The sequence below is a fragment of the Paramisgurnus dabryanus genome, chromosome 22, assembly GCF_030506205.2.
Source record: "Paramisgurnus dabryanus chromosome 22, PD_genome_1.1, whole genome shotgun sequence".
In the NCBI taxonomy this organism is placed as follows: domain Eukaryota; kingdom Metazoa; phylum Chordata; class Actinopteri; order Cypriniformes; family Cobitidae; genus Paramisgurnus; species Paramisgurnus dabryanus.
The window spans coordinates 19,360,027-19,373,596 of NC_133358.1; the positions used below are offsets into that span (position 1 = coordinate 19,360,027).

Sequence of the window (13,570 nt, forward strand, 5' to 3'; positions counted from 1 at the left end):
TGATTCATCATAACATTTTAAAGCCACAATGTTCAAAACATCACACAAAGAATTAACAAAAAAGCTTTTTTATAACTAAACCTTAAAAAAACAAATGTGATCCTGCTTGGGATGTCCCGGCTAAGTTCAGCAATCTTATTTAATTTTGAGATTTAGCGTGTCAAAGTATTTATGATGAACTGACAAATTAAAAAACTAAACTTTACATACAATTCCTTAAACGTTAATTTATAACAAGAAAAATACTGAAATTAATGATTTTATAGACACTACGCTTTATTATTTTGCACAGAAATACCTGCTTGATTACTTTGACTTTGATCATCTATTTGAGTTTGTCAGCATTATCTGTACTAAAATAAAAATATCTGAGGGACCCCTCTTAGTATAATTTTGACATCTTATAGGGGGTCCCAAATGCCTTATTGGGGGTCCCGGATCCCCCCAGCCCCCCTCAATTCGAGCACTGGATCTAAATTATTTTTGCGTCAAGTTTTGTTATGGGCTCGGGCTTGGAATCCCAACCGAGGTGGTACTAATAAAAGTATCGGGTACTACCACTGATCTATATAAATGACTGGATTGCGCATGATGTCACACTTGTGAAGCCACCGCGCCGCCATGTTGGTATACCCAAACGTTCTATTAAATCAATGGACGTTATCAGATTTTAATGATAAAACATCACTTTACTCATCTTCGTTTTTATATGTGAAGTTACCCTGTACATTATTACAACACAAACGTCCAAAGCATGTTAATAGTTATTTACTGAAAGTTGTACATTTTGCGTTTTAATCAGTTATTATACATTCATCTTTATTACAGTATCAGATCAGCAGACAGACCGCAGCATATTTAGTATTAATGACAATAAACGTGCTCATTCTGAAATCTAAATACATAATCATGTTTTGTACAGTATGTGCATGCAATAATTTGCTAGTTTTGTAATTATGTTATCTAAACTTACAAGTTACCTAAACATATTTAGAGAAATAACGCTGACCGTCACAGTGTAGCTGAATGTCAAAAAAAACTTTATTTATACCAGTGTCATTAACAAATGCAACAGACACACTCACCTTAACGTTTTTTATAAATCCATTATCCTGCCCGATTAAAACATAAACATTGCAAAAAACACCAGAATTAACCATTAATTTAAGTGCACACATCCTAAAAATTAACCTTGTGCAACTGATACGCTGTAAATGGGGTAAATTTTGATCATGATTTTGAATGGAAGTCAATGACGCTCTCTGCCGGTTGGGTATACCAAGATGGCGGCTCGAACTATGCGCTGGCTTCACCTCACGCAGTTACGTCAAGCGTTCTATGCGCAATCCAGTCATTTATATAGATCAGTGAGTACTACATACTGTACCCAGTGGAAAAGCCCCCAAAAGTAAGCTGACCCAACCCACCTCAAACGGTGGGTTTGCATGTACTATGCAATGGAAAGGCACCATTTAATGACTTCAAAAAGTTTGAGAACCACTACTCTACAGTTTTCTCTGCTGGAGACTAACAACGGAAGCTCTTGCCAAACTTCACATTACAGTGAGTTCAAGCAACCAAAGTTCAAGTTTGATGAGTCAAACAGACATAAAAACCCTGACCAATAAAAGATTGTCACGGTGTGACCTTTTAAGAAAGTCAGAGATGGAGGGAACATTGATAATAGCGCCAAGATCATTCAGTATTTTATCAGTTTATTGTATTTTTTACAGTACATTACTATCAAAAAAGTAACAGTGCAAGCACGTTGCAAGCATTTGCTCCACATATGCAGAGAGTCTCTGTAGAAATTGGGCATGCTGAAAGTTTAGTGTGACCGCCACTTAACCTATAATACACTCATTATACGGATCATTCTTGGCATTTAGAAAATTCACCCATGTGGGGTTTGAACCTACAATGTTTTAGTTTCCCAGCAAAGATTGTTAACCTACTGACATAACTGCTAAACAGTCCGATTGTTTTGTACAGTGATGTTTTATAAACGAATTAGTGCGAGTTCACCTCCACAGGAAATAGGCTTGGATGAATGTGTATTAAAAAAAGCGCAGTGGCTGTTTTCTAAACATATTGAATGTGGCAAGACAAATGTGCGATCTGTAACAATAAATCCACAGTGTCTAGTTCTGTCCACTAAAGAGGCGTACAAAAACAGAACAGTCACCATAATGAGACGGCAGATTTGGATTAGAACTGAAGTGTGGTTTAGAGATCGAGGGTCAGCCCTCGCGGTCATGCGCGTCAGCGTTAAATGGCATGATGTATTGTGTTTGACAACGAAATTATTGCCAGGCAGTCAAGTTAACATTTAGAGTTGTTGCACCGTGGTGACTGCACCGCAGTGGTGTTTATGTGATTTAAATGTGGTTTGCTGGAACTAAATGGAGGGTGTGTGACATTTTGACTGCTTGTAAGTGACACTTGTGTTTTTCTTGTCTTAAGGGGGACTGCAGGACCAGAGAAGAGGCGCTGATCTTGGGGGTGGAACTATGTGACAACGGGTTCATGCATCATGGTATGATGGTTTTTTCTTTTTGTTTTCTTTTATTGTCTGATTGTCTTCCTCTTTGTATTTTTGTTGACTTTTGTATTTCAGGTCATCCCAATGTGTCAGCTAGTTTATGTAACATCAGCTGGCACTTTTTTTTAAAATAGGGTACAAAACTAGGACCTTAAACTTTAAATGAAGAAGCAAAAGGTAGTGCTTTATCTTAAATTGTTTATCCAAATATGATATGAATATTTCATTTTTTATGTGGTGGAAATTTCACTCAAATTGTTTTGCCATAGAAATCCAGTCATGAAATGGATTTCTACACTAGTTACAAAATGTGGTAAAACTTTACTTGAAGGGGTGTTCATAAGACTGATATGACACCTTCATAATCATGACATGACAAGTGCAATGGAAATGAAGAAGAATGTATGCACATTTATAACATTAAGTGTCATTTGTTCAATTATGTCATTATTAATGTAAAGATGACATTGTTTGAGATGTGTTTGTTATGGCAACTTGACATAAACCAATACATCATAACTTGTCATAAATCTGCCATTAACATTACATAGCAGAATAATTATCAAACTTGAGAAACTATAGCTTTATGGGTTAACATTAGGGATGCACCGATACCGATACTGGTATCGGGTATCGGCCTCGATACCACATTTTCTGAAGTACTCGTACTCGTTAAAAGTCCCCCGATACCTGGAATCGATACCATGGTCTGAGAAATGTCTATGTTTGAGCGGCGTGTAAGGGGTTAATGCCTCTTGTGTTGTCCAAAGAGGCAGAGTTTACAACAAACTGGAAAACTACTTTTTTTGTTAAATTATATGACTAAAGCTGTTACCTGTAAATTTAAATCATGTTTTTTTATTAAGTACTCGGTATCGGTATCGGCAAGTACTGAAATGCAAGTACTGGTACTCGTACTCCAAAAAAGTGGTATCGGTGCATCCCTAGTTAACATTACATTAAACTGTTGTTAAATGTCATTAAGTGTTAATACTATTTAAAAAAATGTTAAATACCTTAACAAAATGCAACAGACACATCAAAAGATTATGCTTAACTTTATGTATGTGCACAATTCATAAAAAACTAAAAACTAACAGAACTTGTTCTTCCTCACACAAAGGAAGAAAAAACGAACAGAACGTTTAATTAGTTAATTTAATGTAACTGTTTTTCCAGTGATATGGACCCAATGCTGCATGGCTTAACCCATTATTGTACTGATTTAATTTCATTTTAGGTAATACAATTTTATCAATTTTAATTATTATTATTATTAAATGTTTGATTTTATTTGTTAAACACGTGGAGAAAACGTAAAAAAAATGAACTAAAGAATATTCATGACGCAGTTATAAAACTATTTCACACAGTATTAACACTTAATGACATTTTATTGAGACATTATATTTATACCGCTGTAGTTGAGGTCAAGAAAAATATTCATGACACTGTTATAAAACTATTTGACGGAGTGTTAACACTTAATGACATTTTAATGAGACATTATATTTATACCGCTGTAGTTGAGGTCAAGAAAAATATTCATGACACTGTTATAAAACTATTTGACGGAGTATTAACACTTAATGACATTTTAATGACAAATTATATTTTTACCACTGTAGTTGAGGTCAAGAAAAATATTTATGACGCTGTTATAAAACTATTTGACGGAGTATTAACACTTAATGACATTTTAATGACAAATTATATTTGTACCTATGTAGTTGAGATCAAGAAAAATATTCATGATGCTGTTATAAAACTATATGACAGAGTATTAACACTTAATGACATTTTAATGACAAATTATATATGTACCACTGTAGTTGAGGTCAAGAAAAATATTTATGACGCTGTTATAAAACTATTTGACGGAGTATTAACACTTAATGACATTTTAATGACAAATTATATTTGTACCTCTGTAGTTGAGATCAAGAAAAATATTCATGATGCTGTTATAAAACTATATGACAGAGTATTAACACTTAATGACATTTTAATGACAAATTATATTTGTACCACTGTAGTTGAGGTCAAGAAAAATATTTATGACGCTGTCATAAAACTATTTGACAGAGTATTAACACTTAATGACATTTTAATGACAAATTATATTTGTACCTCTGTAGTTGAGGTCAAGAAAAATATTTATGACGCTGTTATAAAACTATTTGACAGAGTATTAACACTTTATGACTTTTTAATGACAAATTATATTTGTACCACTGTAGTTGAGGTCAAGAAAAATATTCATGACGCTGTTATAAAACAATATGACAGAGTATTAACACTTAATGACATTTTAATGACAAATTCAATTACTGGATTACTGTAAAAAGTGGTCAGTTATGTTGTCGTGGTAATGTCAAGTTGTCATGACAAGTTATGATGCATTGGTTAATGTCAAATTGTCATAACAAAGACATTTCTTACAATGTTATCTTTGCATTAAAAATGACATAACTGAACGAATGACACTTAAGGGGGTCGCACAACGGACGCGCCACGTCGAGTCGCGTCTAGGACAACTCTGAGGTATCGTAAATCAGAAGTGCACATTAAATAGCGCGAGCTTAGTCAGAAAGCGTCTCCTTCAAAATGCAAAATATACGTTAGCAGCCAATGATAATCGTTAATAATTTGGGACAAGTATGATGTTATTTAATGTTAAACTATGTGAGTGGCGCTCTGTGGCGCGACAGGAATTTGAGCAACTTCCTGAGTCAAAGCTGGGCGCTGCTGAGCTGCGCGTTCGGTGTGCGACCCCCTTTAATCACAGTTTGTCATAAATGTGAATAAAATCTAGTGTCATGTCATGATTATGAAGGTGCCTTATGAACACCCCTTCAAGTAAAGTGTTACCCAAAATGTTTTATTAAAAATTGTTAAGTGATTTTAAAAAACTGCGCAGGTCATAAACATAAAAACGACATAGACTAAGTTCTTAGTGGTTTGGACTTTTTGTGTGTATTACTCTGTATTACAACATAATTTTATCCAATTACAGTGTCATTACCTTCAGAAATACAGGTACAAACGCTGTCACTGGGACAGTAACCTTAAAAAATCCTAATATGTACAAATATATATCTTTTGTTCTACAATGTCCCTTCAAGGTACTAATATGCACCCTTTAGTTACCAAGGTTTACTTTTTGAAAGGGTTTCCCCAGTGACAGCTTTTGTGCCTTTATTTCTGACAGTGCAGATAACGTTAGTTCACATTGCTACAGTAAATAAATGTTGTTCTTAAGATTCTGCACATTTTGTCTCCTGACAGTCTCTTTGGTCCAAGTATTACTGGCTGGTTGTCATGGCAAACGATTGTTTGCAAGGTTTTGGGCTCTTCCTGGCCACTCTGTGCCAAAGTCCACATCATTGCTCGTGTGACTCATTTATTGCCTCTCATTATGAACGATATGGGCCGCTCTCAACAGCCTGCAATTACGCTTCATACAGTATGCGGCAAACTTCCAAGTAATCTACGAAATGTAATAACTTCACTGGCTCTGTTTTTGTTTTTATTTTGGCCCGGAATGCGATCGCAGCGTTCATCCAGATGAGCGAGCTCACTTGGTTGTGTGACCATTAAAGCTAATTCGGCATTATCTAATCTCACTGTGTGGAGAACACTGGACCTCTTTTTCTCATTGGGGTATTTTTTACTACATAAGTGCAGGGATTGTTTGGAGCCTGTGTTGCCCTGGTGACGGATTGAAATTCTGGTCTGTGCTTTTCATGGAAGCCACTTTTCAGAGAAAGGCCTCTAAACATTTCCCTTTATTGCACTGCTCTTGTCATTCCAGTACATTGAGATCTAAACGCGCTAATGTGTGGTACACAGTCAATTTACACATCAATTTGATGCTTAAAGCAGAGGCCAAAACTTAAAGGGATAGTTCACCCAAAAATCTAAATTGTGAGCATTTACTCACCCTCATGTTGTTCTAAATGTGTACGAGTTTCATTCTTCAGATGAACACAAAAGAAAATATTTTGATAAATGATGGTTAACATACAGTTGACGGTACCCACTGATTTCCATAGTAGGATAAACAAATACCATGGAAGTCAATGGGTACCATTAACTGTGTGCTTACCATCATTTGTCAAAATATCTTTTTAAAAAGTTTAACCAAAATTTAAATTGATTTGTAAATCAAACCGAATCCAGAATTGAAACCATTCATTTGCAATCAAATGTATGTGACCCAGTCTGTGAAAAACCCAGCTAAAGACTCAGATGGGGTTACAGATAGGAATGTATTAATATATGATAAAAGCTTAAATTTAACAAAATGCAGTTAATGAAGTATAATGTGCTTCATTTACAGTATCCACTACTAAGCTTCACTTTAAATTGAGTATTTATTGACTTTAAACTTGATCTTTTTACAGTTTTGGAAAAGAGCGATTTCAAGGATGAGCCTCTTCTGTTTCGATTCTTCGCTGATGAGGAGATGGAAGGATCCAACACCAAACACAAGCTCATAAAGCACGACCTAAAAATAGTGGAGAATGTCATCGCCAAGTCTCTGCTGGTGAGATGTTGTCTATAATCACCTACAGCTGATGCCACCACAATAGGGCAGACTGGCACAAGCCCATGTGCTTCTCGTGCGTTCACACGGGGCTTTTCTGCTTCGGCACGTATAAAGGCTCTGAACTCAGGCCAAGTCTTCAACAGTAATTATGCTTGACTGTTTCTAGACCAATCTCTCGCTACGCTTGAACATGAGATCAACTGGGTTGACAGTGTTGCCCCATATGAAACCGTAGGAGTGGCTCCAATGCACGTATATCATAATAGAACATTTAGTGCATGACAAAACAAAGCGCTGTGTTTATCCATTTTCTTAACAAGAGCTAACACCAAATCAATATAACCGTGAAATGTTTGTGGAGTGCGAATAACAGGAGGGTTTTTGAGGAGGTTTGATTAAAAGAACATGCACTGTAAAAAAAAGCAGCATGAAGTTAAAATGACTTGGTTTTGCAAGTCCATTCAACCTAATATTTTTATAAGTTGACATAACTCATAAAAGCAAGTTGAAATGGTTAAAGTAAACCTAAAAATATATGTTGTTTATTTGAAAAAAATGCTGCATTTTTACATTTTTACAGTGTTCTGTGAAAATATAACCTTTGTATCTTTAATATTGAATGAGTAAGGTCATGTCAAAGATTGAAATCCACGTGAAATCAGTGAGAAAAATTAAACGTTGATGCTCCTAATCTCATCATTAGATTATGAGATTTAAGCCTGGATTTTACAGACAGAGTCACACATTTTAATATGAAATACACCCTGAGGAGCTTTCATTTAGCATGATACAACAGCTAATAAAACTTAATATAATGAATTGATAACATTACAGTAATATATTGCTCTTATAATTGACTATTAATACTTTGCCTGCACGACATTGCCTGCAGTTTAATATAATCTTTTACAGTCTGCGGTCTTTTAATATAATATAAATGCATTTGAATCTCTCTGAATACAGTTACCATACAGATTATAATGACATCAGTTCAATATGAAACTGATCTGTTCAAATTAACATTAAACAGCGTATTTTTTGAATAAGTAATGTGATTATTTTATATTTTGTATTTGTACACTTAGGGGCGGTTTCCCAGGCAGAGTTTATCCTAGTCCTAGTCTAAAATGCATGTTTGAACTGCTTTAATTTAAAAGCATCTTGTCCTGTTTAATTTTAACATATTTCGTTGACATTGTTTTGTCTTGAGATGCACACCTGTAGTGTTTTTTTAAGGTATGTTTGAATTTTTTTTTAAATGTTCTAATATAACTAAGGCCTAGTCCTGGATTAACCTAAACCCTGTCCGGGAAACCGCCCCTTAATGTTTACTCTTGTTTCAGATTAAACCTAGTGAGGGTGGTTATGGCTTCACACTAGAAGATCGAAACAGAGTGCCCATCGTCAAATCGGTGGAGAAAGGTTCCCATGCTGAGGTTTGTTTGTTACTGCTTTCAAAGCAGACAGTCAGATTTTCCATTTACCAGGAGGTCACTGTTTATTAACCATGTTTTCAATTGTATTCTTCTTCTGGGTAACACTTTATTTTGATAGTCCACTTTAGACATTTTACTAACTATTAGTAACTGTGCAACTTATTGTCAACTAGCTGCAATTAGCGTCTTATTCGTCTGTGTGCTTAATATCTGCTAACATTTTTGTGATGATCCCCAAAAGACATTCAACTGAATATAAGTTACTTTGCATTACATAAGTGGACTATCAAAATAAAGTCTAACCTTTCCTGCATTTTCACAGACACATTGTGTTTTTTTGAACGCATTTGTCTTCTAACCCATCAAAGAAATATCAGATAAACAGTGATGATGCACACACCTGTTATTACAATGCCATCTTATTGCAATTTGTAACCATTTTAAGTGGTGGCTAACTTGTATTATTTCATACAGTAGGATTTGTATGTTCTTGTTTGATGTGCTTTCGTTTCAGCTTTTCGTGTTTAGGGGTGGGACATTATTGATTTTTGAGTTTTTATACATTATACATTAGGGGTGCACCGAAATTTCGTCCGAAAATGGCATTATTGGTTTCGGGCCGAAATAAAAAATCCAGCCGAAAATGAATGTCAACTCACATCTGTGTGCTAGCACTTGGGTTTCACTCACGGTGATCAGTCGTCACCCACCCCTCCCCTTCGTGCTCAAGCAGGTTTCACTCACAGTCAAGCTGTTTGCACGCGTCTGCAAAGATTAAGCATGTCTTGATGTGTAAACTTTAGAGAGAGTCGCGCTAATGTGTCTCATACTGTAATCCATTAACATACATTTGGCGAATAAAGCAATGAAAAACAACGTAACGTTTGTGGAGCAACTGTTGCGCTGTTTGGGATTCACCCTTGCGTCTCTGTGTGTGTGCGCGCGCGTTTAAGTGCCCTCAATAGTGCACATACGAGAGAAACGCGTTTAAAACAAAACAAGCAAACATAAAATCTCTCTGTTATTGACAGGGGACATATAAACAAAATTATCTCCACAGTATTCTTTTTCTAATAAAAACATTTGTTTATGTCTTAAGTGTATGTATAGATTACAGTCAGATTAACCTACTTAAGTCTGTGTCATTAATTTTAATCAAACAACACGTGACAAAGAGACAAATAGCTCTAAAAATAATAATATTTAATTAATTGTGTTATGATTCATTTAATTTGATTTCTGTACCTAATGCTAATTTCAGACCTTATTAATGTACAACTTTGTTCTTTTTTTATAAATGTTTGCAATTTCTTTATTGTTTATTAGATTTTTCCCACCTGCTTTTTGCTGATCCGAAAAATAATTTGCTCTGTGCCTCAAAAACTGTAAAGTGATCCGAACTGTGAGTTTTTTTATCCGTCACACACCCCTAGTAAAGTTAGTACACAGTGATAGCCATAAATGCAATTGTACTAATAATTGGCATAATAATTTCTTTCGGTGTTTCGGTTTTTCGGCCTTGGTTTTCTTTTTCCGGTTTTCGGTTTCGGCCAAGAATTTTCATTTCTGTGCATCCCTATTATACATTCAATTCAATTCAATTCAATTTTATTTATATAGCGCTTTTCACAATTGTTAATTGTTGCAAAGCAGCTTTACATGAGTAGATGTAGAGGAGAACATTGAAAATCAATACATAGTATAAGAAGTAGAATATAGCGGCTAAGGATAAAAAACCGTGTAAGCGAGCATATTAATAATGTAACGTATACAGTAAAGTGCTAAGTTAAGCCAAAGTTGGCTGACTCTCCCTGGGACTAAAAAACCCCCTAGGAGAAAACCCAATGGGAAAAAATCCTAAAAGGACAAAAAACCCTAGGGAGAGATTAATATTTATATTTATAATATATAGACACGGTAGGGATAGGAAGCGTGTAAGCGGATTAAACTGGTTCAGCCGGTGGCCGTTGGTCGCGCATCGGTTGGGCGTCACGTTGAAGGACAGCCAGTTGATCAGTGGTGCGATGACCTTCACAGCAACAGGAACTGGGTCTGTTTGTCTCATTGTCCTCAGAGTCGAGGACGAGACAGGGAGACAAAAACAGAATTCTATTAGCGTAGGGGCCGTTCGCATGTAATGCAAGTGTCATACATTATAGTGGTTTAATTCAGCTCGGTTCCAGACAGGCTAACTATTGCGGCAAGAGTAAATTACCCGTATGAGGTATGTGAGTGCTTTGTTCTAGACAAAATAACTACTGCGGGAAAAGTACATTTACTGGACATTCTATGTGAATGCTTTGTTAAAGAAGAATGTCTTAAGTTTAGATTTAAATTGATCGACTGTGTCTGATACTCGAACATTATTTGGTAAATCATTCCAGAGCTTAGGGGCTAAGTAGGAAAAGGATCTACCACCTTTAGACACTTTTGATATTCTAGGGATAATTAAGTAACCCGAATTTTGTGATCGCAGTTTACGTGGTGGATTGTATTCTGATAGTAGTTCTTTTATATACGAGGGCGCTAGGCCATTTAAGGCTTTGTAGGTGATTAGTAATATTTTAAATTGTATGCGATATTTAACTGGTAGCCAGTGTAAAGATGCCAGAATTGGACTAATGTGGTCATACTTTTTAGATCGAGTAAGCACTCTTGCGGCGGCGTTTTGAACCAGCTGTAGCTTGTTTACCTGATTTGCATGGCATCCCCCGAGTAACGAGTTACAATAGTCTAATCTAGAGGTCATAAAAGCATGGATAAGCTTTTCTGCATCTGATGCAGACAGCATATGGCGTATTTTTGAGATATTTCTAAGATGGAAAAATGCTGTGCGGCAGACGTTGGAGATATGACTATCGAAAGATAGATTGCTGTCAAACATTACGCCTAAATTCTTAACCGTGGAAGATGGCACCACCGTGCAGCCATCTATGGGCAACTTGTAATCTGACATATTATGTTTGGAGCGATTTGGTTCAATAATAAGTATCTCTGTCTTATTGGAGTTTAGCATAAGAAAGTTATGTGCCATCCAGTCCCTAATATCACTAATGCAGTCTGTTAGCTTAGCAAACTGGTGGGTTTCGCTAGGATGTGACGAGATGTAAAGCTGGGTATCATCCGCATAGCAGTGAAAACTTATGTTATGTTTCCTGATAATGTCTCCTAGAGGTAACATATATAACGAGAATAGGATAGGGCCTAGAACTGATCCCTGAGGTACGCCGTATTTAACGGGGGAGTGATGTGACTCTTCCTCATTTACATAAACAAAGTGATATCGATTGGTTAGATACGATCTAAACCAGGCTAACGCCTGACCACTGATGCCAACATAGTTTTCTAGTCTATTGAGTAGGATTCTGTGATCTATTGTGTCAAAGGCTGCACTAAGGTCTAGTAATATAAGGATTGAGATTTCACCACGATCGGATGTTAATAGGAGGTCATTTGTAACTCTAAGCAGCGCTGTCTCTGTGCTATGGTGGGGCCTGAATCCTGATTGGAACTTTTCATATGTATTATTATTCGCTATGAATGTGCGTAGCTGGCTTGCCACTATTTTTTCTAATATTTTAGAAAGAAAAGGTAGATTTGAGATTGGTCTAAAGTTATTAAGATCTCCCTGGTCAAGGTTTGGTTTTTTAATGAGCGGTCTAATAACTGCTAGTTTGAAAGCTGTTGGAACGTATCCTAATTCTAGCGATGAGTTAAAGATATTTAGTACCGAGTCGGACACTACATGAAATACCTCTTTTAGTAATTTTGTGGGAATGGGGTCTAATATACAGGACGATGATTTAGATGACGTTACTAATTTAGAGAGCTCTTCTATTGTAGTAGGTTTAAATGACTCAAGATGTTCGTATGATAATCTAGTGGTAAATGTACTATTGGGTTGAGTGGTGGCTGCTTGCGTAGTTTCTATGTTTTCCCTAATAGAAATAATTTTGTTAGTAAAGAAGTTCATGAAGTCGTTACTATTGTGTTGGAATTTACTATTGGTTTCTGTTTGTTCTTTGTTTCTAGTCAGTTTCGCAACTGTGCTAAAGAGGAAACGAGGGTTGTTATGATTTTCTTTAATAAGCGTACTGAGATAGGTAGATCTGGCGGTTTTAATAGCCTGTCTGTAGTGTTGAACACTCTCTTTCCATGCTGAACGCCATACTTCTAACTTTGTGTTTCGGTAGTTTCTTTCCATTTTTCTAGCTACTTTTTTAAGGGCTGCAGTATGATGGTCATACCATGGAGCTGGCGTTTTTCCTTTGATTCTCTTTTTTCGTATGGGAGCAACGGCATCCATCGTGCTAGAGCAAACGTTGTTCAGGTTTTCTATTATAATATCCAGATCTTCACGGTTATCTGCTACATGTTTCATTTGAGACAGGTCTGGAAGAGTGCTAATAAAGCTATCTTTAGTGGTGGAAATTATTGTTCTGGCTAATCTGTAGCATGTTGTAGACTGAGCGGTCCTATCTAGAAGTATTGTGTATGACACAAGGCAATGGTCTGAAACGGCATCGCTCTGGGGTGATATTTCGATGTCATTAATATTGAGTCCGAGTGACAGAATTAAGTCTAATGTGTGCTTACGAGTATGCGTGGGTCCAGACACGTTTTGTTTAATACCGAGAGAATTTAGAACATCCATAAACGCACGTCCTAATGCATCTGTTGAGTTATCCACATGGATGTTAAAATCACCAACGATAAGAGCTTTGTCTACAGTGACTGTAAGCTCAGATAGGAAGTCTGCTATTTCTTTAAGAAAATCTGTGTGGTGGCCCGGAGGCCTATATATGGTAGCTAAAATGAACGAAAGCTGTTTGTTGTTACGATCAGTTATTTCCATGTTTAACAGTATTATTTCAAACGAATTAAATTTTAGTTCTGATTTATGGTTTACTTTGAACATTTTGTTGTATATTGTAGCTACACCACCCCCTCTCCCTTTTAGGCGAGGAACGTGTTTATAATAATAGTCTTGTGGGGTGGATTCGTTTAAACTGATGTAATCGTCTGCTTTAAGCCAGGTCT

The 13,570-nt window shown here is 36.1% G+C and overlaps 1 protein-coding gene across 3 annotated transcripts in view; it reads left to right on the forward strand.

The window, feature by feature from the left end:
* prex2 (phosphatidylinositol-3,4,5-trisphosphate-dependent Rac exchange factor 2) overlaps positions 1-13,570 on the forward strand; it is a 169,340-nt gene that overhangs the window by 71,726 nt on the left and 84,044 nt on the right. For all 3 annotated transcript variants that reach the window (XM_065258097.2, XM_073813102.1, XM_065258098.2), the window contains 3 exons: positions 2,464-2,536; positions 6,949-7,091; positions 8,438-8,530. In XM_065258097.2, coding sequence (XP_065114169.1) covers positions 2,464-2,536; positions 6,949-7,091; positions 8,438-8,530 — 309 coding nt within the window. The remainder of the gene's footprint in view (positions 1-2,463; positions 2,537-6,948; positions 7,092-8,437; positions 8,531-13,570) is intronic.